General features: G+C 43.4%; 1 protein-coding gene and 1 long non-coding RNA gene across 2 annotated transcripts in view; one reads left to right on the top strand and one right to left on the bottom strand.

Annotated features, from left to right (window-relative positions):
* Nucleotides 1-13,544, top strand: part of LOC146797429 (uncharacterized) — a 60,127-nt gene extending 46,583 nt beyond the window's left edge. The window contains exons 2-3 of the long non-coding RNA XR_014968485.1: nt 8,002-8,193; nt 12,512-13,544. This is a non-coding gene — a long non-coding RNA (uncharacterized LOC146797429). The remainder of the gene's footprint in view (nt 1-8,001; nt 8,194-12,511) is intronic.
* The window catches only part of FAM194C (family with sequence similarity 149 member C), a 269,174-nt gene that overhangs the window by 60,198 nt on the left and 182,221 nt on the right, over nt 1-26,755 (bottom strand). Inside the window, exons 10-12 of the mRNA XM_085624449.1 lie at nt 24,583-24,703; nt 14,868-15,102; nt 7,936-8,230 (exon numbers count right to left, since the gene is read on the bottom strand). Coding sequence (XP_085480575.1) covers nt 7,936-8,230; nt 14,868-15,102; nt 24,583-24,703 — 651 coding nt within the window. The remainder of the gene's footprint in view (nt 1-7,935; nt 8,231-14,867; nt 15,103-24,582; nt 24,704-26,755) is intronic.

Here is a 26,755-nt window from a genome sequence, read left to right as displayed (position 1 = left end):
CACAGACGCAAGTTCAGCGGTGCCACACGAAGTAGAATGCAACACCGCTACGGGTATGCCCTCACCTCCGAGGGTGGCACCATGGGACTCGGACACTGCCCCAAATGAGCATGCAGTTGGCGTATCATACAAGAGAGATTTGGCACGATCGCCGAAGCGGGTCATGTGAGATCCCGCAACCGGTGAATCCGTTCACCACCAACAAGACACTTATGCTCGTTGAGGTCTCCATGATGCAGAGACCCATTCCGTAAATGCGGGCAATGCTTTTGGGGCAATGCACCAGGCAAGTCAGTCTCCAGGCATAATTCTAAGTTCCACTCTCACAGCTCGCTACCAGTTTCAACTCAGCAGACAATGTGCTCACTTAAGAGGGCACCGCTCTCCAGGTGTCACAAGCAGACAGTGTGGGTCCCTCTGGGGAGGTCTTTCATATCCCTGAGACCTCAACAGAAAACAGGGGCAAGCCAACCAGCCTTTGGAGAGCATACTTCAGAGTGCCACAAAGCAGCAGGTAGTCAGTCAAGGCCAGACACTATTCAGAAAGATCACGCAGTCCTTTTCAATGGCAGTAATTCTGCTTGTGCACAATAGAATCCTCTGGAAGTGTGCACCACGTAGTTCCAGGTTCTTAGGTCCCACGTCCCCACAAGTGTATCTCTGCCCTGTTGAAGTATGCCACAAGAAGATATATTGGAGTGCGCCTTTGAAGTCAGGGGTTATTCAGGGGATTTCCCTCTTAACCACGAATGTCTCTTCTAAATTTCAGTCCTGCGTCTGCCATGAGGCCATGGAATGCAAATCCTAATCTTTAGTGGGGCCATCATGTGGCTCCAGAGGCTCAGTGTCAGAACCTCTTCCTTCAATCTATCCAGCTAGGCCCTTACATGGCAGAGGTCTGTCATTCCAATTGCATGCCTAATGTTTATAGCTGTCGCTGGGGAATGCACAGATGGGCTCCCCAGGCCTCCAGTGTGGATTGTAGTCAAACTAAAAGGCACACAAAGAGTTTGAGAGCAGAGAAATGCCTACTTTCTAGAAGTGACATTTCTGAGCTATTAATGACAAACCGCCTTTACCACAGGAGAGGGTGTGTCCTTTTTTTTTTTTTATTATTTTTATTGAGCATGAATAACAGACATAATAATACAGGTACATACAAAAGACAAGCTTACATAATACTCAATCTCATATTAAAATAGACAATAAATAGTGCAAATTCATATTCTATTTTACATGATGTAAAACCAACAATCTATGGAGTACATCCAACTATCACCCACAAAGTACAAGTCAAGATAAAAAGGTACAAGAAATATTGCTACAGACTGGCCTCATCTTGATAGTTAAAAAAAGAAGAACAAAAACCCTGCAGATTCTGAATTGAAACCCCTCTCTTTACATGATGCCAGAGATATCATTTGTATATATATATATATATATATATATATATATATATATATATATATACAAAGCATAGCCCTCTCAAGTCTGCCTAAATCTACGAAGTGCCCCAACTCCTTTCGCGTAGGCCACTTCAAATTGGTAGGCCCGATCCAGCTTATGAAGCCACTGTCCCACTGTAGGCACCTTCTGGGATTGCCAGTTTTGCAATACCAACTATCTGGCTACCACTATGGCGGTGAAAACAAAATATTGCCGATGTTTTGGTAGCTGACTGATTGCATAAGAAAAGCCAAATAAGGCCAGCGATGTTGATGGTAGGATTAGCATTGACATCCAGAGACTGATAAACCTGAACACCTCCTCCCAGAAAATGTTGTAATCTAGGGCATGTGAAGAAAATATGTGGCCAGTCACCTGCCTCCACCAGATTGCATCTAAAACATGTGTTCAGGATTGAAGAAAGTGGTACAAAAGGGGGTGGTGATGGACGGAGCATCAGAACCAATCAAACACTCACACCCAGTCAACAGATCTGGGTTTGATCCATCACCGTTCTTTAGCCCACTCTGCCACCCCAGTTCAGACATGGCCATATGCAAATCAGTCTGACCCTGTGCCTCATGGGAACAGTCCAGCCCGAACTGCCAAGCCATGCCTTCCCTGGACCGGAAACAAGCTTCCTAGGACCGGTTTACAACATCCACCTTAAGAGAAAGGACATCTTTTTAAAGTTGGCCGCCCTCAGAGCCCTATGCCCGAGCTCACACACTCGTTGCCATTCCTGAATATTAAACCAACAATTAGATTGCTGAGCAATTTTAGGGAGAATTGTTTCAACAAGACTATTATTTATATCCTGTCGCAGTAACCAGTACCAATTACCAATACCAGTTAAATTCTTCTTGAAGACTGCTTTTAAGATTGTTCTTACCCTCTCATTGACTATTTTATAATTATTCGAAAGAAAGCTTGTTATCTGCCTGAAACTTAACCAGAGAACACGGCCCTGGAGACCGAATTGCACTACAAAAGCTTCCTATGTTATCAAATTAGTGCCTTTGTAGAAGACACCTAGCTTACAAAAGCCTAACATATTATATTATAGTAATCCCTTAAGCGAAAGTTGAAGACCCCATAGGTCACAGTCCTAGAGAGAGGTATATGCATGGCATGCTGGATCATTGTATAATTTATCGAACTGCTGAATGCGATTTAGAAATATGTTCATAACCTTATATCTTGTCTTTTTAGGTAGTTTTGAGGTTTGCAGGAATGCGGGTAACTTAATTGCACTTTCTGTTAAAATGAGACTAAATAAGAAATTGTCAAAATTCGAGGAAGGGGCCACTAGCTGTGTTATTAGACTAAGAAGCGCAGCTTGATAATAAGTAGATAAGTGAGGTAGTGCAAGCCCCCTCTGTTCTATGTCCAATTGTAAAATAGGTAACTTAACCCATGTTTTTTTTTTGCCTAAACAAACTCATGGATCACTTTATCTACTTTGTTAAAATATGAGATTGGTATTTTTAAAGGGAGATTTAAAAACAGAAAAATCAGCAAGGGAAGTATCGACATCTTTACTAGGGAGACGCGGCCTGTTATGGTTATGGAGAGGGTTCGTCATTGCGAATTCAATGATAGGAAACATTATGAAGCTGCTCCACTGCAATCCATTGCTGCAGCCTGAAGTCATGTCCACCCTTCTCCCATGTTAACCTATGGGGAGAGCAAGCCTCATCCGCAGTGAAAACACTCATGGGTATTCTTCACTACCTGAGCAGGGTACTAGCCTATGTACCTACCCTACCCTTCACCTACACCTTGTGTCACCCCTCAGGACTTACCTAGGGGGGCTCTAGTGGTAGTGAAAGGTCACCTCAGGACTGGCTAGAGAATTAGTGAAGCCAGTCTGAGCATACGAGCTACGGCGGACTTCCAGGCCTGCAATGGCAGGCTGACCACCTGTTTAAAACACCAAAGGTGCAAGTGAGCAACACCAGGCCTGCAATGACAGGCTGACCACCTGTATAAAAACACCATAGGTGCAAGTGAGCAACACCAGGCCTGCAATGGCAGGCTGACCACCTGTTTAAAAGCACCATAGGTGCTAGTGCGCAACACCAGGCCTGCAATGGCAGGCTGACCACCTGTTTAAAAGCACCATAGGTGCTAGTGCGCAACACCAGGTCTGCAATGGTAGGCTGACCACCTGTTTAAAAGCACCATAGGTGCAAGTGTGCAACACCAGTCCTGCAATGGCAGGCTGACCACCTGTTTAAAACCACCATAGGTGCAAGTGTGCAACACCAGTCCTGCAATGGCAGGCTGACCACCTGTTTAAAAACACCACAGGTGCAAGTGCGCAACACCAGGCCTGCAATGGCAGGCTTTGCACATTTCACAAAACACCATAAGCGCAAGTGCCCAACATTAAGCCTGCAATGGGAGGATTTACACATTTCACAAATTACCGTAAGCGCAAGAGTGCCTACATCGACCTGCAATGACTTGCTGGACACATGGTTAAAAACCCCATAGGTGCCAGTGTGCACATCCCGGCCTGCAATGACAGGCTTGACACATATTTAAGTACATCAAAGATGTGAGTGCACACACACTGGCCTGCAAGGGCAGGATGTGTCATGTTTACAACCATCAGGTAAGCACCAGTCTCTAACATGGACAGGAAGTGTGCATGCACTTTAACACTGCATTTACAGTAGAGAAGTGCCCAGAGCCCTAAGTCCACTACAAGAGAATCAGCAAAACTCAGGAGGTGTCCTTTGGAAAGAGCCGACACCCCTCAGTAGGGGGAACCTCCATGGGGGACATCACTACCAGGTAGAGAACACACGTGTACCTATCCGGTCGCCCACCTACTACATATTTTGTCCCTCAGGACTTATCCTAGGTGTGTTCTGGTGTTAGGGAAAGGCCCGCTCAGGGGTGGCAAATGAATTAGAAAGGCCAACTTAAGCATAATACAAGTTTGACAGGCTACTATGGTGGGTGACAGAATCAGTGGTGTGTCCTACTAGTAAAAGAACAATTGATGGACAGAATGCAGAACAATGCCATACATTCACCCCAGTACAGAGATCTGGGCCTAAATCAATCGTTTTTTTGCTCACCATGCCATTCCAGTTTGGAATCAGCCATATGGAAATCAATCTTCTTGACCCTGCACCCAATGGGAGCTGTCCAGCCCGAACTACCAGGCCAGGTCCTCCCTGGACTGGAAACAAGCATCCAAGGACTGGTTTCGGGCTTTCAGCACCCATCAGCCAGGATAGCTTGACTTTAGTGGCATGGAGACTGATTTGCATATGGCCAGGTCTAAACTGGGGTGGCATGATGAGCAAAAGATTGATGGATTTAACCCAGATCTATTGACTGGGGGTGAATGTTTTGATTTGTTCTGCATTCCGTCCATCAATTGTGTGTCTTTTGTTTTATCGCCCTAAGTGTGTCAGGTATGCCCAGACGTGGATCGCGGGCTCACTGTGTCACTGGAATCAAGCTATCCTGGCTGATGAGGGGTGAAACCCCGAAAACGGTCCTAGGATGCTTGTTTCTGGTCAAGGGAGGACTTGGCTTGGCAGTTCGGTCTGGACTGTTCCCATGAGGCACAGGGTCAAGACTGATTTGCAAAGGCCAGGTCTAAACTGGGGTGGCATGGCGAGCAAAAGAATGATGGATTTAACTTAGATCTCTTGACTGGGGGTGAATGTTTTGATTTGTTTTGCATTCCGTCCATCAATTGTGTGTCTTTTGTGTCCCACTAGTAGCCAGTGCAGTATCCGCCCTGGGTATGTGGTGTACCTTTTTACAGGGCACTCAACGGTATAACACCTAAACCAATAGGTAAATTCCCCTTCCTGGCATATGTAGGGTGTGAGCTCTTTCCCATTGCAGTGGGAAAGTGCCCAGAGTCCTAAGGAAAGAAAGTCAGCAAAAACCAGGGAGGATAAAAAGCAATATGTTCTAGGGAAATCCCCTAAGCAGGGCCATGTCCAACAAAACTCCTTTTAAAAACTGTATTTGACCCTGTCCCACAAGTGCACCTTACACTAATCCCAAACTTTTGTGAGCCTGCTTCATTATGAAGGTCCCCTACTCCTGGGTCTCTCTTCTCAAACCAAATATCAGCAACCCCTCTACAGCAGGAGCAGCAACATTCATTAATGCTGGGGCTTCCCTTGCAAGAATATATCCAAAGTGTTGGCCCATGTACTGTAGGACTCCCCTGCCTCCCTGTCCCCCTGGCATTAGTGCAGAATAAACATTCCCAACTCCTATCATAGAAATCTCATGGGGAACAGTAGAAAAATAATTTCAAGATTTACATTCAGAACTGCCTCAACTCTCTTGCAATTCAGAAAAGAGCTGAAGATTTCCTTCCTCAGAGAACACCATGCTGCTAATTCCGATGAAAATTACCGATGGTACTGGCAGAGAATTATGCTTCTGCCTGAAAATACTTTTCCTACTTTTTTGGAATTCACAAACATTCTCAGGATTATGCTTGGAAAGCAATGCCAATTTCATGTTTCCAGATATAAACCTGGAAAGGTCACTTGACCCATTCCTGCTGTGAGAAATTCTCTACAGTGGAGAAGCCAACAAAGGTAGAATAGGATCCCCTGTGCAAAAAGAACACTTTTTCAAGTGGTGAAAATAAATTTTCCCTAGGAGAAGGCCTGTAACCTACACCCCTAGAAAATCTGGAGGTGTTTTATTCCCCCTTTCACTCTGAAATGGTAGCTACTCCAGTCCTGTGCCATATTAAATTTACTAGCAAGACCAACTTGGGTTTTGACTCATATAGCAACAGGGCCAAGTCAAAGTAATCAACAATATAACAAAGGAAGGTGCCAATGCTGCACTGCACTTTCAGACACAATTAAACGAATGAACTGACTTAAACAGATCCATTTTGTCCATTATATGGTTGATTTTAATCAGAAATAATTTAGGCAAATTTTCTTATTATTTTGCACGGTTGTATTTTAAATGATTCAGTAATATACACACAAAATCAAAGGAACCACATACAAAAATACTTTTCAATTATTTACATTTACATAAACACGTAAACATGTCCATACAACTTTCATACCTCAAGCGAACAGACAAAAGACAACATTCAATTAGAAATTTACATTTATATACAAAAGGGTAGAGCATCAATGAATAACACTTATACTTCTCGAATAACCTATTTTAAAGAGTATTTTGTTATGTTGAAGGCGAAGACGAGTCACCTCTCTCTGACTCGTCTTCGCCTTCAACATAACAAAATACTCTTTAAAATAGGTTATTCGAGAAGTATAAGTGTTATTCATTGATGCTCTACCCTTTTGTATATAAATGTAAATTTCTAATTGAATGTTGTCTTTTGTCTGTTCGCTTGAGGTATGAAAGTTGTATGGACATGTTTACGTGTTTATGTAAATGTAAATAATTGAAAAGTATTTTTGTATGTGGTTCCTTTGATTTTGTGTGTATATTACTGAATCATTTAAAATACAACCGTGCAAAATAATAAGAAAATTTGCCTAAATTATTTCTGATTAAAATCAACCATATAATGGACAAAATGGATCTGTTTAAGTCAGTTCATTTGTTTAATTGTGTCTGAAAGTGCAGTGCAGCATTGGCACCTTCCTTTGTTATATTGTATATTAAATTTACAACCAATTGCAGAAGGAAAAGGGGATCGTTCAAAGTCTAGGAAAGATCATGAAGGTGTATTGTAGTGGATGTCGCTAAACTTCCAAGGCAAACCACACCTTGGAATGCCCACTTCCACTTGAGTGGGATTAGGGCTGTCGAAATCTCCGTAGTCATGGCGGAGATATCTCTGGCTATGCAAATTGTTTTAATCCCCTTAATTCCTGGCAGGCATAACATAGGTGAATGTGGTTGTAAGCTTACCTTTCAGTCAAGTTTACCTTTGTGAATTGAGCCCCTCTATGTCTAAATATAGGATCCACCGCCCACTTATATTCTTACTCTTTGCAAACAATCCTGGTATATTTTCTATTTCTAGGTCCGTGCTATGTACATACATACAGTAGCTTCTGCACAGCTCTGAGACCTGTTCTCAGCCATGCTTGATGCTGAGACAGAGAATATCAAATTGATAATTACTGTACACATAGTTCGACTAAATAATGCACTGACAAAAACCAATATCAAAACAAACTAAAAATAAAGTTAGGAAAACACCATTAGGAAAAAGGAACAGACAAAGAGAACATTGAAAAGTAGAAAATTGCACAAAAAAGCCTGAAAGGCACAATGCAAATTAGAACATTATATAGAGTTGGGTGGTAATGAAAACATCCTCCAATTTTTATGAGGTGGGAGAAGTTCCATAGGTGGATTCACTTTTGGATTGAGCAATTCACTCAGAAATTTAAGGATTTTCCATTGTACCCAATTCTAAATTAGACCCAATGAGTCAATACCATAAATTAATGAGAATTAATCATGTGAAATGTAAATGACTGAGAGGTTGTGCACCTTGATACATGGAGCCAACCGGCCACGCTGTGTCGTGATGTACATGTCATGTGCGATCTCTTCTAGCTTTGCGGACAGTGCTGGCTTCTGCGAGGAGAGGATGATGACCACCAGAACCTGGGCAGGCCCACGACTCCACGCTTCCAGGAAGGTGTCGAGCTCAAAGTCGGTGATGATGGGGATTCCCTTATTGCAGTGACAGTCGATGCCTTCACGGTTCCCGTTCAACCACTGGCGCAACGTCTCTGGGCATCTCAGGTAGAAAGGGGCCAACATGATGGGTTGAGGAGTGACTCTGTAAGAAAACCATGTTAAATAAGAGAAGGGTGGAGTTACTTAGCCTACATAGGGGGCACAAGAGAGGTCAGGACAGACAGCAGCTGCTTTAAGTTTTATACATGATTCCTTTGAGCTGCTAACTTAGTACATTATGTCATATGAAAATGGTGGAAGGAATTGTGACATCATAAACAGAGAGATGGCCACACCCACGATATAGAGGATTTTCAGGTGAGCAGTACATTGGGAACTTTAGCGTACCACATTTGGATATATGTGATTTTATTATAGAAATAGTGGCTTTGGTTATATGCATATAACTCATTAGTTCTCCACATATGTATTGAAAACAAGGTGTAAGTTCCATAAGAAAATGGAATTTGGAAAAAGTCTTGTATAAATGCCATCAGGAAATACTCTTGTGGCTCTGAAAAGCAAAGCCCAGTCCTTATCTGAAGCCCTAATAAGGGTACCTCAAGCAAACGAGACACATTTCAATGGCCTCACCTAGGACTCTCACATCAGAAGGTGGCTCAGATAAAGTCAGGTTTACTAAGAAGAACACCAAGACCAGACACTCTAACAACAGGTGTTCACCAGGAACAGACACTCCAAGATCTGGCATTGGCTGAGATCAGCCATTCCAACATCAGGTTAGCACAGAGGCAGTTCATCCAAGACCAGGTATTAACTGAGCTCAGCCATTTTAAGATTAGACAGTAACTGAGACCAGATGAAGCAATCAAATTGGCCATAAATTTAAAATCATGTAATCACAGAGTGGAGGCAATGTAGGATCAGGCAGTGACCGCGACCAGACACACCAAGATCAAGCTAACATTTGCAATCACAGAGACCAGACGGCCCAGGAATGACTAGTTATCAAGATTAGATGCTCCAGTATCAAGACATTGCTGACACTGGATGATTCAAGGTTATGCATGTTCCAAGATCCAGATTCTCCAGAAACAGGCAGTCATGGAGAAGCATGGCTGTGAAGTCAGGCAATCAATGAGACATGTGCATAAATGGCAGGCAATCAATAAACAATAGACAAAAGAAAGCAACTTAATATAGAATATCTCATTTTTTTATCACCACACACTTTCAACATATCATCACAACATACGTGTGATATCTACAGATCACATTAGTATGCTGTATTACTTCATTTTAGATAAGACAATAACAGAGGATTGATATTAGCCTCATTCTCTATGAGGCAACCAGGCATGCCAGACTCCACTCATTCACCTTCCAGTGTTCATCAAGTCCCTATAGACACTCATCAAGATGGACAGCTATTCAGCTATTCAACTTACATTTTGCTTATTCTCTCCCAATTAAAGTTACTATTGATTTTTAAATTTCCTGTAATGTTACACTATAGTATATTTTTTAAGTTAACCACGATTGTCATTTTGATAGTTTACTTCAACACACTCAATGAGTGTTGTGTGTTAACACACATCTGTCTGTCAGGAATAGAATAGAAGAAGTTGATGGTTTTGAGTTCCCTTCTGAGAATAAGATGATATAGTTGTTCCCCTTCATTACCAGAGTGTTTATTCCAAAGTAAGGAAGTCAGCACTGAGAAGGGCCCATCTCTCTGGTAAACCCATTGTATTTAATGTGCTATAACATATACCACGTTTTGTGCAGATGTATCTGAATACATCTTTATGAAAATGCATCAAATTTACTAACAGCTAAATGTCCTGTCTTTGAGTCTCATGCCTGTGTTCTGACCTTCAAAGATTTCAATTTTGGAATACTCTACAAAGGTGTCCACATCTTTGGAAGACAGCCGAAACACGTCAGCTATTGAAGAGATCCAAGGAAGAGAAATTTTGTTCCAGGGATTTGTAGGTTTCAGTTTTCAACCTACGCAGATTGCAGAAGAGGGCATTTGTGCATTGGGGAGGAATCACACTGCTGCAGATGCAGCTAAAATCAGAAAACCAGAGCTGAAGCATGTGGCACCAGACAGAGACCTTATCCCCCTGAAGGATGACACAGATGTGTGGTGTTCTCCTAGGACATTGTATTCTGTGATGCCATTATATCTGTGGAACCTTATCTGATTTTGAAGTTGGTTGCAACATTGTTCTTTAGGTGACTCCTGGTGAACAGAAAATCCATACACAAGACATTATTTGTGTTGTTCCACCCATCATGATTTTAATGTCAGACGCGATAGTCTTCTTTGTACCACAGACATTCAGGGTTATGTTACCCAAGCCACATAATAGGAAAGGCAAATACTGACCACAATCCATATAACTCAGTTTAAACTGGAGTAGACCGCCTACCACGGCCCCCACATGGAAACTGCAACTAACCCGGCTTGGAGGGTGCCATTTTCTGCGATACGCTTAGTGAGGCAATAGAGAATTACTTTACCCTAAATGTGAGCACAGCCTCATCCCCTGTGATGGGAGGCTTTCAAAACAGTTCTCTTGGGTTTAAGTATTATTGGCACAGATGATGATTAATAGATAATAGAAAAATGACCTCCACCAGGTAGGTAACTTGCTCTTCCAACTGGAGCAAGAGGCTGCTGGAAGTGCAGAGGGAAGGTCTGCATTAATGTAGGCAAAGGAAAAATGTGGTGGATTGCTGGAACATTTGAAACGCATTAACTATATTTCTTATTGTGCCAAAACCCATGCAGAGGCATTTAAATGGGTAGACTTCTGACATTCCTAGTTTACCTGCAACATTTAGGAGTTCTGATAGCGGCAATCAATTACGGTAAAATGCACAGGCAGAGTGATATTAACTTAGTCTTTTACCAATACTAAAAGTAGGCATACACTGAAGATGAAACCCTGCAGAGGAAGATATCAATAGATTCCTCTCAAAGATGACAGGGATGACATTGCCCCATCTGAACACCCCCTCCAGGTGGAAGATCTGGAAAAACTCACCAGGGAGCAGGAAATTAGAGGAGATAGTCTTCCTGTTGAGTAATGTAAAAAGGATGCAACATTGTTAATCCCTTGGCTAGCAACTCTAAACAAAATTGCATGAATGGAGTCCCTTGGCTAGCAACTCTAAACAAAACTGCATGACAAGAGGGCCCTTGCCCCCTACCCTACAATTAATGAGGCAATTATAATATCAATCACCCAAACTGGGCATAATAAAATGCCTATAGCTTCTTATTGGCTGATATCAGTTCCAGGATTAATACATTCAGACTAGAGTGCCTTTGTTCCTGAGCTTAGCACTTTCCCTAGCATTGGCACTGGGAGGCCAGTTAGCCATGTGCTTTAGAAGTGCCTAGAATAGACCAGAATAGAATTAAGCTACTGCTCGGACTTTAGAAGAAGCCCCCAAACGCAGTGGCATAATGAAACTTGAGGGGGGCCCCATGCAAAATACACAGAGAAGCCCCCCCATGCTCTGGACATAGTCTGGAGCTCTCAGGCCCATCTGTGCACAGTGCTGGAGGGGACCCCCGGAGCTCAGGTCTCCCCTGCACAACGGGGGCTGCGGGTGCTATATTTACGCCACTGCCCAAAGGTTAGCCTAATTCAATGCACCTCCTCCCAGACCTAGAAAATCCCTTTTATACTGTAATTGAGAGATGCATGCTTACTGTTTCGGAGAAGTTCAGGTTTGCGAAGCAGTTGGATCTGCTAGGTGTGCACATGACCTATTATCTCTGCTTCATTTCATGTCAACTGGGGGGCGCGGCCATTGTCCCCTTTGCTGATTTACCTGATCACTGAACCCTTGGCTGCTATGATACGGGATCTTGTTGAGGGCTGGGGCTTCAGAATTAAAGATATTATCAAGACTATCTCATTATATGCGGATGACATCCTGATATATGTGCAAGGAGGGCAAAGACTGATCTATCCTGTTAGTCTGATGTCCTGTCGCCTTCTGAGAGATATCAGATCTAGAGGTTAAGTGGAGTAAATACTGTGCTTACCCTCTATACCCCTCACATATGTCACTGCCCGCCATCCTGGTCAGTGGACAGCTAAGCAGAGAGCACCCTATGCTTTGATTAATTGACATTAAAAAAAACAAAGCTTTGTAGTAATGCAGCAATTTTATGTTTACCTTTCCGCACCTTCTATGTTCCTCTCTGATCATGGTTTTGATGGCCAGGTCATACTAGTCCGAAGTCTACACCTGCGGGTCTCTTCCTTGTGGTATTAAGTTATATTAATTCTAGTTTCGTGGGGAGGTAATTGTTTCAGCTTACTGCTTCTAGAATTGTATGATATCTTTGTGATATCTGGTGAGTCAATGTCATTGACACTTGTCTTTTTCCTTGAAGGTAAAAGAGATGTCCACTGCCTGCACATCGCGTTGTGTTGATGGATGTTATAGATATCAGCCGAGTGGATGATGTACTGTGGAAGATAAGGTTTCTGTCCAGCAGGCCCACAAACAGAGTGAAGGCATAGCAATTACAGTGTCACCACAGACTCTCTACTTGGTTTATGTGACAGAAGATAGTATAGTTGAGTAAACCTCCAGGAGAGGCTATCTGGCAGATGGGATCATCAGCAATGGAGGTGCAAAAGGATCACAGGGGTGTTGTGGAAATTGTGAGGTGTCCAGCGTCAGTGACCAACAGGTGTTCGCTACCTTCATCCCAAGTCAGGGGAATGACTCACACAAAAGACTAACAAAGGGGCATATTATCAAGAAATTATCGCCGGTTTAGCGGCAGAAAACTGCCACTAAAGCGGCGATAATGGGCTTGATAATATGCCCTGGAGAATTCCAATAGAAGCCCATATTCTGGTGTGACCAGCGATATTTTTAACGGCGTCCTTGATAACATGCCCCAAAGTTCTTTCACAGCATGGATCATCATCGTAGGATTACATCCCGGGTGGTATTTCAACCCCCAGGTCTCGCTCTCCTTGTGACCACATAAACATGTGCTTTCAGGTGGCTGCAAAGACTCTTGGAAGTCACCTGGCAACTGAGAACGGTTGCTTATATAGGGGGGAAGTTCCACAAAAGGTAGAGTAAAGGTATAGGAGGTACGCAGGTCTCTACAGGAACCTCCAAAGCACCGCACAAGCCACCCCAAACACTATGAACTTGTACATTGAATGTTTTTTTACGTTCGTGCATGATTTGTAATTCCAATCTACTGCTTGCATCTGAATCAGCTTTACTGGCCCTCTAGTAATAAGGGTCTTCTACGGCACCTGACTTAAAAGTAAATGGACTTGACTTCAATGATGGAGAAACGGTTGGTCCCTCTCTGCTGTGTTTAAAGAGTTGTGTTGGAAGGGAAGCCTGTGTAGTTAAAATATTCATATTAAAGGAAAGAAGCATTTGCAATGCATTTGGTGTCGCCTTTGGGACCTTATATGTATTTAGCTATGCAGCACATTAGCCTGGGTGCTGAAACATCTACTGTTCTTTAACATGGAGGGAAAGTAAGCACCAAACTGCATCACACACCAGGTATGGGGACACATGGAGAGAAATATTGCCTTTCAGCGGGAAATGGTATAGTCCAAAGCTCTGTTTTTAATATAAAAGCAGGGCATTCGGTGGTTATATCACTGAAAATACAAGATTTGGAAAAAGATATTATTGTCTACGGGTGCTTGTGGAAGACAAATTATATGGACTGGACTATAGAGAATGCTAAAGTGATTCTGGTATTTTACTAACCTCTGCTGGTCGTTTTCTATCAAGAAAGTTAAATAGAGCCAGTTTAACAGAAAAAAAGTCCCTAAGCGGAAGCAGACAAGTCCTAGGGCTGATCTCCAGAGCCCACAAAGTACATACACGTGTAATTATATACTAAAGTATATACTAAAGTATGAATTCTAAAGTATATACTAAAGTATATACAAGAGGCCTCGAATGCGCAACCGAAAAATGTAGAGTACATTGTATGGGCATTTAAAAATGTTTTGCTTACCTGATGTATGGTATGCAAATGGAGGGTTAGGGAAATAGAGGAAGTCCCACTTGTATGTGTGTACAATATAGTTATGTGTGAACCTTAAGTTACAGGTAATTACTTTTGCATACATGATGTACAAATGCACAACATTAGCTAAATATTCTCAAACTACACAACAGCGTTAAATGTGAAATGGACCTTTGTTAATCGGTCTGTTTAGATTTTTTTCAGGACAATATTAATGAAATCTTTTCAATTTGTGGCGAGTCTAAAATGTTTCTATGTTGCTAAGTGTTGCCATCCGATCATATTTGATAGAACAGTATATGATTTCAGATGATGGCTCCATATAGAGAAGGTGTTAGCAACATTGGTCGACGAGTTCAGAGAAACACCAGATTTTCAACCCTATCTCTATGTAAATTATCACCATTGAGATGAGTTATACAAAGTGTTATCTTATGTGGCTATCTTGAAATGTAGCATCGCTCTGAAACTGGTGCTGAAAAGTTGGTCATCCATGCATAGGTGGCCAACGTTAGTCCACAAATCATCAACAGTGTAACTTTTCCACCATTAGATAAATTCAGTGTTGATATATCTCATGTGGACATCCTAAAAATCTAGCATGGATGTGGCCCATGTGTACCAATGTAGGCCACCATGATCTGGAGTACATCAACTGATGCAGAAGAACTAAAATCAACGTATTACATTATGATAGGCAAAAAAGGAAACTGGACATGACAAGAACCTTGAAGAACTCTTTCGCCAGTTTGTATCCAGATGATGTTGTCGTGGTCTTCTCGGAAGGCCCAAACTTGAGGATCTTCTATGGGCTTTAGGAATACTCTCTTCCATCTTGGTGAAATCAGCTTTGGTGGTTCGACCCATGGCCTTAGCCTCAGTTATGTGAAGAGATTCCATGTGTCTCATATATTGGGAGCTTTGTGGCTTTGATTTCATACGTTGATCTGTAGAATGTGCACCTTTGAACACAAAAAAACTATTAGTCATTTCCTTCTCAAATAATGTTTTCTATCTTAGGATGTTTTGAAATAAATCTATGTGCCAATGAAAAGAAAGGAGACTGGTTTACATAGTAAACAATGCCACGTTTAGGGCCTAATTTAGATGTTGGCGGGTGGCTCATTTCTCTGTCAGGGAGACGGGGTAGATTAATCCATCGCCCTCACAAAGTAATTACTTGCCAAATTTAGAAATGACTGCCAATCTGGAGGTAATTTATAAAGTATTGTCAGGAACCACCGTCACATGGGTTCCTGTCAGTGCTGTTTACAGTTTGGTGCACCAAACAGTTTTCCTCAAAAAGAAAATCCCGAAGCTGGGTTTTTCTTTTTGAAAATAAATAGAAAATGCTCCCTTCACCATGGGAGTCCTCTTTCATGATGAGGCGAACATTTAGCAGTTTTCACTGCCCCTACCACCAGGCTGTTCCTGGCGGTGACAGGCAGTGAAAACTGACCTCTTACTCCACCCATCTACATAAGGTGGGTGGAATTAGAGGTCTGCCGCTGATGACCCTTACTCCGCAAGGCCATCGGAGGGCTTTAATCACAACAAGTATTCTCAGCTGTGTTTAAACCTATGGTCCACCTGCATATAAATCAGATGACTCGACCTTTATCTTGGCGGTATATATACTCCGTTGCAATAGAGTATATATACCCCCAAGATATAAATTAGGCCCTTAATCTCATGCAAAGTCTACTTAGATACTATAATCAGTTCAAACACACACCAGACCTTAGAAGATTTCTCTGTCTTTTTTAAACCAAAAGAGTTCAAGCATTATGTCCTCAGCAACTTGGTATACCCAGGAACAGAGTGAAATCAAATGAAATATAAGACAATTTGAAAAGCCATAACAAAAATCCAGACATTGAGCTGACCTCACCCTCTTCAACAACCTACACAACAATGGCAAAACAAAACATTGCAACTGCCAATGCTACTATTTAAAAACATTCTTAGGGCTAACAACAAAGGTAAGATTCATTAAAATGGTCAAGCTTTGCTCCAAAGAAACACTTCCAGAAGTTGTCCAGAAATCAATAAGCATTAATGAATATTACGCTTTAGAAACTGATGGTGGAGAGTTGGCCCTGCTCTAGACAGCTGAAGGCTGAACGCAGCAGGGTTGGCAGCCTGTGGAGGGTTAAGTGCAGTGGCTGGCTTAAGGCAAGGCCTTTCAGCCAAAATTTCTGCAAGTAGCCAAATAATACAAGCAGCAGGGGTTGGCAGCCTGAAGTGGGTTGGGTGCAGGCTTTACTGGAGGCCAAGTCCTGCAGCAAACCCACCCTGTGCATGGCCAAAGTGTCTGGCTTGTGGGCATTGGCCACACACTATGAGTCGCAACGGCCATGTGCAACTGAGCTCTGGGAGCAGGACTTGCAGACAAGCCCACTGTGCACAGCCAAAGTAATTGCCTCCTACAGATAGATTGGCACCCTGCTGCATGAAGGCCTCAAGAACAGGCACTGCGGGCAACCCTGCTGCACATAGCCATGCTCAGCATGGTTGGTGCTCATGGAGTGTTGGTTGTAAGGCCTTAACAGAGGGAAGAATGTGCAGCCAATCACCCACCATGTTTGGCTGAAGACCCTGTAATGCAGGTGTTGGCTGCCCATAGAGAGTTAAGGATATTGAATGGCTGGAGGCTAGGAGCAGTGACCAATCCCATAGTGCGATGCTGGAGGCCATGTGCTGCAGGTGAAGGCCATCCATGATGAGTTGGGTGCATGGCCTGGTAGGGTGATTAGACCTGCAGCCAATCCCTCTGCAAGACCATGCACAGTTGTAAGTAGCTGAATGTGGAGGGTGAGTGCAGGGCTTCAAGGCCAGGCATCGTCACCAACCCTGCTGCCCACAGCCTTCAGCTGTATGAAGCCAGGGCTGATACCCACTGAGTGTTGGGTGTAGGCCAACCCTCAGCTGTGCACAGCTAATCTGCGATGGCCTCTATGGAGGGTTGGGTAATGGAAACTCGTGGATGTCACATATAATTAAAAAATATATATATATAGTTTTGAAAAAGTAATATTAAGTCAAATAAACTGGAGAATATGCAGATGTGACAGCATCTCCCTAGTGGTAATGCTCTGGCGCAACACTGGAAGCCCTTTGGCTGATTTCTAGATTTAGCTGCTAGATTCTTGGCAAATTAACTTATCTTGTTGTGCTGTAGCGCATGGTAAATGACAATGAATGTATGAATAGGCTAAACCACGGTTTTAAGTGTTTTATAAACAAGCACTGGCAAAGCCAATGGCTTTTTTTCCAGTTGCCTTTGTCAAGAAGCATGCACACATAAGGCTGGCAATCTTGGAATGGACTTTCTGTTAAAGAAAACTCATTCCAGCATGGCCTCTGTTCAGATGGAGATATAACCTGCATGGAAAACTGACTGAGTAACCCAAGCGTTTGTGAAACTTGTATCTAATTTTCTTTTTGCCTCAGTATCCATAAAATGCTTCATGTGTGCTGTCTTCGGTCTGAAATTGACCATAAGCCTCAAGCCTGGCTCTGAGGTCAGGAGGGGTGGAAAAAGAGTACTCTCTAGTGGACACAAGACTACTGATTGTGCCACTTGGGACATGCACTGAGAGCTGTGATGGCAGTATGAAGTGGTTGAGTCCATAGTAGTGGACATACCATTTTACCTATTCAAAGTAAGAGTGTGATGCCTAAAGGCCCATTTGTTTAAAGTTCTGCTTACATGTCGTGCCCAGACACGATGCAGGCGTACCTGCATGTAAATGTCACATGCAAGTCCTCGATGAACGACTGAATTACTCCAAGTTGTTTCCGAGTATCTGAATGCAGAAGCCAGTGAGATCCATTTTGGATTGCCCTTGGTTTGACATGGCACAAGATAGAGGCTCTGATATATGCTCTCCAGGCAGTGGAAGGGTATTGCCTGCAAACCTGAGCTGGAGAGTGTAGACCTTGACACTGAGGTGTGAAGGGATGGTGGCAGTACTACCTTCAGAGATTCTATTGAACCTTTTCAGCAGGAAAATGCTGATTAATCCTACCAGAGCACTGCCCCTTGGTTGATGGTAAGGGAAAGTGGGGTAGTCAGCAGATTTAGTTGCTAAGGGCAGAGAAGTTTCTGAGCAGGGCCTGGTCTTTTGATCTTCTTGAGACGCCCATTCAGAAAGACCTTTAGACTTACTGTGCTCATGATATGCGTACTCCTACTGCAGCCAGCCTCATCACTGCCTGCTGGTAGAGCCAGGATTGTTATCACGGCTAGTCAGTCTCCCAGAGGTGAAGGAACATCACCTCAAGTCTGCGCACTGGTGGAGAACCGTGGGTTCGACTGAGACCTGGATGACTTCCTACGTGCTGAGAACAGAGAACGTGCGACTTGTCCTGCGACAGCTATCTGTCCAAGGAGAAGCCTGGCCACGTAGCCCAAGGGGAGGGAGAATCAGGCATGGAAAATGGACAGTTGTTGGAGTGTGACTGGAGTTTACCAAGTGCCTGCCAGACTCCCTGAGTATACTACACAAGTCAACATGAATCTCCAACTTACCACTGTGCCCACTCCAAAGACCACCACAGAAGAAGACCAGTCTGCCTTTGCTGAGACCCTGCACTGAAAGAAGGAGCCTGCAAGTCATGAGTGCAGGAACTACTCGATGGGAACACCTTTGCCTGTGCTGCTGCAGCTTCCATCAGCCTGATATGGAGAGAAGATTGCTCATATCATGTGGTTGAAGTCTGTACATCTGCGACTGGGGAAACCTAGTGCACTTCACTGCAGGTAACAATAATGCCTGCACAAAGAACTGGCTGAGAGTTTGACTTCCAGATTCCTTTGGGACTTGGCTGAGATTATTGCAACCCACTTCAGGGAAGTGCCTGGTAAAAGCATACGGACTGACATACGGGTCAAAGAACTCAGGAAACCTGGTCTGTTTCATCCTAGTGAGCCTGCACCTCTGCTTAAACTTGAAGCTTCTGTCTGTCTCTGTAGTCACCCCACAGACTCTGGAGTGTACCTTCCCTATTGTGCTGCATATTCTCTTTCTAAAGCATTGAGTTATGATGTGATTAAAATTAATTTCTTCTTCGCGGGCGCACTGTATTCGAACCCTGCAAAATTGAAGTTGACTGGGCCTACTGGCCACGCAATTCAAGTCTGGAAAGCTGCTACAAAGAGCTTGGGAGGGGGGGGCAGAATTACGCAAGCCACACCTCTCTGGCATACAGACCAGTTGGGCAGGTTGGGGCACACCCGAGGATTTGATCGCTGGGATTTGATTGATATCTCGAGAGTGGGCAACCTATGGTAGGGGGGTGGGGTAGTCTCCTTTACCCAACTGCAGACGGAGTACAGATTGGCAGACACTGAATACTATAGATAGCTGCAGATCTGTCATGCTTTGCATGCAGTTTTAAAAAAGGGGGACACACCTCCAGATTTCTCCCTGCTTGAAGACAGGGTCCTAGATGGAAACCTTCCTGAAAAAGCCATTGCGTTGATCTATAAAAAAACTGATCACTCACATGATGGACCCCCTGCTCTGGCTTCGCACAAAGTGGGATTATGATGTGGCGGGGCTGGAGGATGAGGAGTGGCTTGAAGCATTGGCATCTCCCAGGGAGGTGGCCATTTCCTCGAGGCTCCGGCTAGTGCAACTGAAGATACTTCACAGAATATACCCCACGGGCCCAACCTTGATGAGAATGGGATATGTTACTGAGGCAGGGTGTGTTCGAAAATGTGGCCAGGATGGTGCTTTTATACATACCCTATGGGAGTGTATGCTTATCCAACGATATTGGTCAGCAGTTGTGGGCTGTATGGGGAGAGTAATGGGACAAAGTATAGACTGGAACATCAAATTAAGTCTACTGAGTATATGGGGCCCGACTGATTTGTCCTCTAGAGAGCGAATATGGGTGACTTTGGGGCTGATGATTGCTAGAAGGAATATTGCTAAGAACTGGAAGGCACAAGACCCGCCCACCCTGGACGAGTGGTGGAAAGATATGGATTGGTGTATGGTAACGGAGAAGCCTATATATGTATCGAGAGGCTGCCCCGCAAAGTGGACACAGATCTGGGGAGCGTGGAATGACTACAGTGGTAGAATTTGTGATCCTCCGCCTGCTGGTAGATGTGATGATTTAGTAGAACTGCCTTTGCCCCATTAAAACCGTAACACAATGCTCGAGTATGTATATTCAAATCTGCTGCTTTTACGTAGGATTTGAACATCACGTTTACTCGGAAATGTATGCTGTCTTGACTGTTTGCTCTTGTTCTTCATAAAAAAAGATATATTTTAAAAAAAAAGTACGAGCCCTAAAAAAATATATATATATATTTTTCTTAAAAGAAAAACTCTGTTCTGGACATTCCCTTATTGTGTCCATTGTTTGACTGCTCAAGATCTGAGTCGCTACCCCTCCCCCAGATTACTTTCCTAAGATGCCTTGAAGTGCTCACCCTCGTGACCCTGAAGGTCAAGTTGAGAAGGAGAGTGTATTTGGCCCAATGTGCAAAGCCATAGTAGGATAGACTCTGGATGCCAGAGGCAGATGACCACAACCAACACAGTTGGGTTTCGCTATTTCCTGCCTGCCCTGGGTACCCGTGAATAGGTCTGACAGCCTCCGACTTGCAAGCATGAGGCCTGAAACATACACACACATGCATTATGGCACATGAGCATGAGCTGTGGCCAGTTCAGGATTATCAAATAAGCAAAGTAGGCACCGGCCCATGGGCCCCCCTCCTTTTAGGGGCCGTGTGACAAAGGATCAAAATATTGATTTGATCTTGAAAGAAAATTACAATCAAGCTTTCCTAAATTGTTTGCTGGGGGGGGGGGGCAAAAGTTTGCCTGCCTAGGGGCCTCCACAGGTTTTAGTCCGGCACTGGCTGTGACACAGAGAAAAATTCCAATTTTACTGATCTAACATGGCAGACAGCCAAGTTAAACCAATAAATTAAAATGAAAAATATAGAACAAGTCATGCAGAACACGAAAAAGTAAGTGAGAGCACAGCATCACTTTCCAGCTTCTCGCCCTGGTAAAAAAAAATATGTATTTAATAAAAGTTTTTAAACCTGGGACAGAGAGCAAGATAGGGAGCTGGACAGGCAGGAGTGGGTAGGGAGAAATAAAAGAGCAAAGAGTCCAGCATCACTTTGTAGCAGCTGGTACTTCTAAAAAATACAAATTATACAAATTAAAAAACAAATAGGAAATTTACATTTTTAAAAAACACAGAGTACGGGAATCAGCAAGTGGGTGGGAAGCGTGTGAAAGTGGGGGATAGTGCTGTAAGAGTGTGCAGGGAGGGGAAGAGGAAGAGATCAAGGATACACATACACTCTCATGGAGTGTTTAAACCAAAATATAAAAAGACTTCCCTCATGCCTGCAGTGGAGTTCATCCAGTTAGAACACTGTGAGACCGAAATGTTCCTGAGTGGGACAAACACAAGAATTGGGAGAAAAGCCTTTGGATGAAGAGCAGAAAACTGAGATAGACAAAAAAGCCATCCAGTCACGGGCAAGGGGCTGACCCAAATTGGAAATAATTGGTGTTGTCAACAGACATCTAAAACTGTCTGTAGCCAGACTTAAAGATGCACAATCCAGCAGGACAGCTGTGTAGAGCTCACATGGAGCGTGCAACGGCTGATGATCTATTAAAAAACATTGTAAACACAAGCAAACAACGGTCTCTCTTTCCCCTACAAGCACCAAGGATCTCTCTCATGTGAGGGACATGATGTATGGTGCACTGATGGTGTTTGTGAAATCAGGATGCGGACTGATGCAGAATATGACCCCAGAGGGTTCCAAACCGCACTGACCTGCATCCAAAGCGTGCGCTGACATTCACCCAATGATAAACACCCTCCAAGGATGCCTGGTATTAGCATAGGCTAATGGGGACAAGTGAAGGGCGCTCTATGCAGGGACGCACGGCATCCTTTCACTACTCAGGGGCATCTGTATCAAGCTAAACATAGAAGCTGTTTTTCTAAAGACACCATTCAGCCTTCTAGAAGAATCCGTGTGTCGTCTGTGTGAGGAGAATTCTGAGTTTCGCTTTTAATTTCATTGGCAATTGTCCATTGACTGAATGTGCAATATGAAATATTCATATTAAATACGCATTCGTCTCTTAAAAAGTGTTAACAAACCCTGATGTCTGGTTTATGAAAATCATGGAAGTGGACATTGTAAAGCCTTCAAAAGTGAAGCGGGCTGAAACTGACTATTTACAGATAGGTTTTTGTTATTAATACGCAATTACGATTCTTTGGGGGTGTTTGGTCTAGTTTGTTACACTTTCGGCCTGGTGTTCTGCAGGCCAAGCTGTTTTCGAATGTTACAACTAGGTACAATATGTCGTATATAATATATGTACTGTCTTTGCAGGGCTCGGCCCACTCTGTACCTTCCAAAATGAATACAATTTGTTGTGAAAATTAAAAGTGAAGCTGGCTGCCCCAGTTTAATGATTATAAAAGAGGTAAATACTGATTGAAGAGGGCAACGAGTATCTCAGATGTTGGTTCATGGTCGGCAGGTTGAGGATAGGTCGGTTTTGCTTGGTTCTGGTAAATATTTTCTTAATCCTCTATTTAATGCAGACTTTAGTGAGTGCCAGGATGCTGCAGTGCAGCCTCTACTGAACCCCCGGGGCGCCCAACGAGGGGCTGCCTTGGCACTGGCGTTTTTCATTGATCCCCCGAGGTTGGTACCCAAGAGGAGAAAAACGGAGATAGAAGGGGAGGGAGGGGAGGGTAGAGGGCAGGGGCGAGGGAAGGGAAGGGGGCAAAATAGCGAGGGAAGTGGAAGGTAGGAGGGGTGAAGGGGAAGTTAGTGAGGGATGCTGGGGGAAAAACAAATAAAGTAGGATTGTGGGAAATTTCGCTATTGCTTCAGCTTGAGTAATTAAGAGTAATTTGGGGCAAAAGTCCTATCACAGGAGCACAAGAAGAACAAAGTAAGAGATTGCAAGCTATCTGCTGGCTACTGATGTTCTTGTCTGTAGCATTTAGTGCCATTTACTTTAGTGCAAAATGCATCCTCTGACCCATTTTAGATGTGAGTGTGCATTTTAAATTGCACTAAATGATGGATTGCGTTTCTCACACAATTGCAGTATTGCACATAATTACGAGTAATTTTTCCTAATTATGAGTAATTAGGCTAAAGAGAATTACGCCAGTTACGCTCATCTCTAGATAACGCTTCATTCCTTGAAGAAGAAGAGTGAAGTTTCTAGAGTTTCCCAGACTTTGTCCAAGTTTAGCTTCACTGCCTATGGGTCTCCGCAGTTAGATTCCCGCCCAAGAAAGCTATGACATCAGGCTGTAGGATATAGCATGCCCAGCAGGAGGAAATTTCCCCCCTATTATTTCATTCCCTAGTTCTTAGTATTATTAGGTAGATGTAGTGCACCAGTCAGCAAGCAGTAGCAGGAACATTTACCCGCTGCCACGAAGAGCCTCATTTAATCTTCTAGGTTTTTTAATCACCAGACTAGCACACCAAAAATCTGGCACTGGTTTCACAGTAATCACATGACGTTCCAAAGCATTTACTTAGCAATTTTTTGCACCCCTGGAAGGGAATAAAACAGAGCACAAATAATGAGACCAAATTTCCTCCGATGACCCATCTGAGGTGACCGTGTGGTCAGATTGGCGGTCATAGAGGAAAGAAGACACCACAGTGCCTACTACAGGGTCTACTATCAATATCTCCGGCTTGACTTCCTTGAATCTTACAATAAATGCCAGGCACTCCCTCAACTACCCACAATGACCCACAGATCTATTCTAGCACCTTTCTTCCATCAGACTGACCAGACAATTTGCAAATTGAACAAAGGATTCAATTTGCAAATTGAACAAGGAAAATGTCAACATTACCGCATATGAACAAATGCGCATGTTTGGGAAAAACCACAGAAATATTGGACTCGACCCTTTCATACATTTTCATCTCTTTTTATCTTGAATTTCCAAATTGAAGGAAAACTAGCCTTTTGGGTGAATTGGAAAAGACAAAATGAATTTAAAAGAGCTCTATACGCGAAGTCAAAAGGGATCTCAATTTTCAAATCATTATGTGGGTAAAAGTGAGACACTGGTGAGGCAAACGTTCAACAATGCAACATTCGGCATCTGTATAACTTAAGCCTATTAGAAGCATATGGCAAAAGTCTAAGATATACCATTTTTAAGATGTACTCCAGCTGCCCCACTGATTGACCTGACAAAAAACAAGAAATCAGCAAGTATAGGACTGGATCAGTATTAGAATTCATATGTTGCGCTAATGCATGCTTGGAATGGGCAACAGCAATATCATTGGGAGTGAATACATGCAGGGTTATGGTGGCAAAACTAGACTAGCCAATTAGAAGACACATAGATGCATCCCGGTGCATACTGCCCCCTACCTGCACCTATCAGTAATGACCTGACATACTGCTGCACTGTTTTCTGGAAGAGTTTCTTGATACCAGCTACTGCAGTGTGTTCCTCGTGCCCGCCTTTCTCGTGGTGTTTAACGGGGAGCATCTAGAAGTAATAGAAAGAGGAAAGATACTCAATGATTTACCAAGAATGACACATTTTGCTTTCACCAATTCAGAGTAGTGCATATTATGCCATTATTGCTCGTTATAGACTATAAATTCACACGAGCATTTGCTGTTGGATATTGACAAGCTTGGGTAAGACGTAAAGGAAATAGCAAGTGGGTTGCAGACGTAGATCTATATTTATTATTCCACACCCCGGGAACCTTACACAAGTGCTGCCCATTGCATGTTGGTATCGTATGTTATTCAAGTTTGGTGAATATATTTTCCTTATACAAAAGCCAAAATAATTGGGCCGAATACCTGCGGGCGGGTGTGTGTTGAAATTAGCGGGGTGTAAAGGGGAGGGAGCAGCACAGTACCAAAAGAGGCGGGGTTTACCAAAGCAGCATAGCACTCAGGTGAACGGTCATGGTGCAGGTAACAGTGCAGGAAGCAGCAAATGGTACAGGCCAAGGTCAGAGGGCACAGGCGCATCCCAGGTACAGCAGCATAGGGTGCAGGGGGAGCAGTACATATTGACATTTCATTTCATTCAAAGTTGTATATGGTCCCTGATCACTGATGACTTAAAGTGTAATCTGCAAATTTATTTCAAGATATCAATTCAATTCAAGTCTTTATTTCGATTCTTAAAATCATAAAAGACACATATAATTACAGTACAACACTTTAACAAAATTCGTGCAAATGTGCATCATTTATATAATGATATCATTCCAAGAAGTTTTCTTTGAGAGCATTGAGTCTTTGGTGGGTTTAGTTTAGTGGTTGAATTGTAGGTTCTGCAGAGAGGAGGGTCTTGTGATCACAGCAGGGCTAGGAGTGGGAGTTCTACAGAACCTAAGGTTGTGTCTCGTGTTGTTCAGGATCCGCCCACAGTTCAGTGGTGTGAGGCATCAAGGAACACCACCCACATGCAATGATGTCAACACCTCTGTGCGTGATGAAACCCTTAACCTCAGATTTCTAAAAGGGCATAGACCACAGTGGAGCCTTGGCATGGTCAGATGCATCGCAGAGACAAATTCTGGAGATCCAGGGCCATGCACTGCAAAACCCATGCTTCAGTGGAGTAATGGGCCACTGGTCAATGGGTGCAACCACTCCAATAGAGACTAAATCTCTTCAGTCAGTTACCATGGTTACTGCAAATGTTTACATGGTAATTGATGAGTAAAAACAGCCTTCAAGATGCCAGCTATGTCAGCTCCCTCAATGAAGTGAGGGCATGTCTACATTGTCACTGTCAGAGGTGGCTCCTTCCTTAGAGCGGAGGAGCGCCACCTCACCAAGTAAAATGCCCCTAAACGCCAATACTAGATGAAAAATAAAATGTAATAAAGTTAATTTATTACCATATTATTTTTCATCCCCCCTGCTTGTACAGCAGGTCAGGACGGGCGGGGCATTCAACGTGATGTAGCAGGGTGGAGGGTGGACTGCCTTGAGCGCTTTTCAAAGTGCGCATGTCCCTTTGGCCGGCCGTCTTGTGATTGCCAGCCAGACATGTTCACTTTGGAAGCTATAACCCAGCTGTCTTAAGACAGCTTGGTTAGAGCAAGTGGAATTCTGAGATTGACTCACAAACGCTGAGAAGGTTAACATTAACTCCGTTTGCTTACCTAAAATGATGTACTCTGATTAGTCAGAGTGTGAAGAAGGGCCACACACAGAAAGGGACAGTAGGCGACTGGGCGTGCATGTCTCACTGGGTGAAATTTGTGGGATTACCGTCCACACTCTGTCACCCTAACCGTAGTGAATTTCTATTCCCCATCATTGTGCACCCTCTCCTCTAGGTATGGCCCATAATTTCAGAGCAGGCAAATAACAGACATTAATTATGCCTATAGAGGGCGTTAACCACTGAGAAGAGGGCAATCTCACCTAATCACTGAAAAACAAGTCAGTATGTGGCGTTTAGATACATAAGTGTACATAATTAAACTTGAGGCATTAAAGTTAACCACGTGTTGAAAATCGCGTGGCAGCATTTTGTCCAGCTGAGCTTTCCTTATAAAGATAT

The sequence above is a fragment of the Triturus cristatus genome, chromosome 9, assembly GCF_964204655.1.
Source record: "Triturus cristatus chromosome 9, aTriCri1.1, whole genome shotgun sequence".
NCBI classification, from domain to species: domain Eukaryota; kingdom Metazoa; phylum Chordata; class Amphibia; order Caudata; family Salamandridae; genus Triturus; species Triturus cristatus.
The sequence above is the reverse complement of the archived record's forward strand: the minus strand, read 5'-3'. Positions and strand labels throughout refer to the sequence as shown.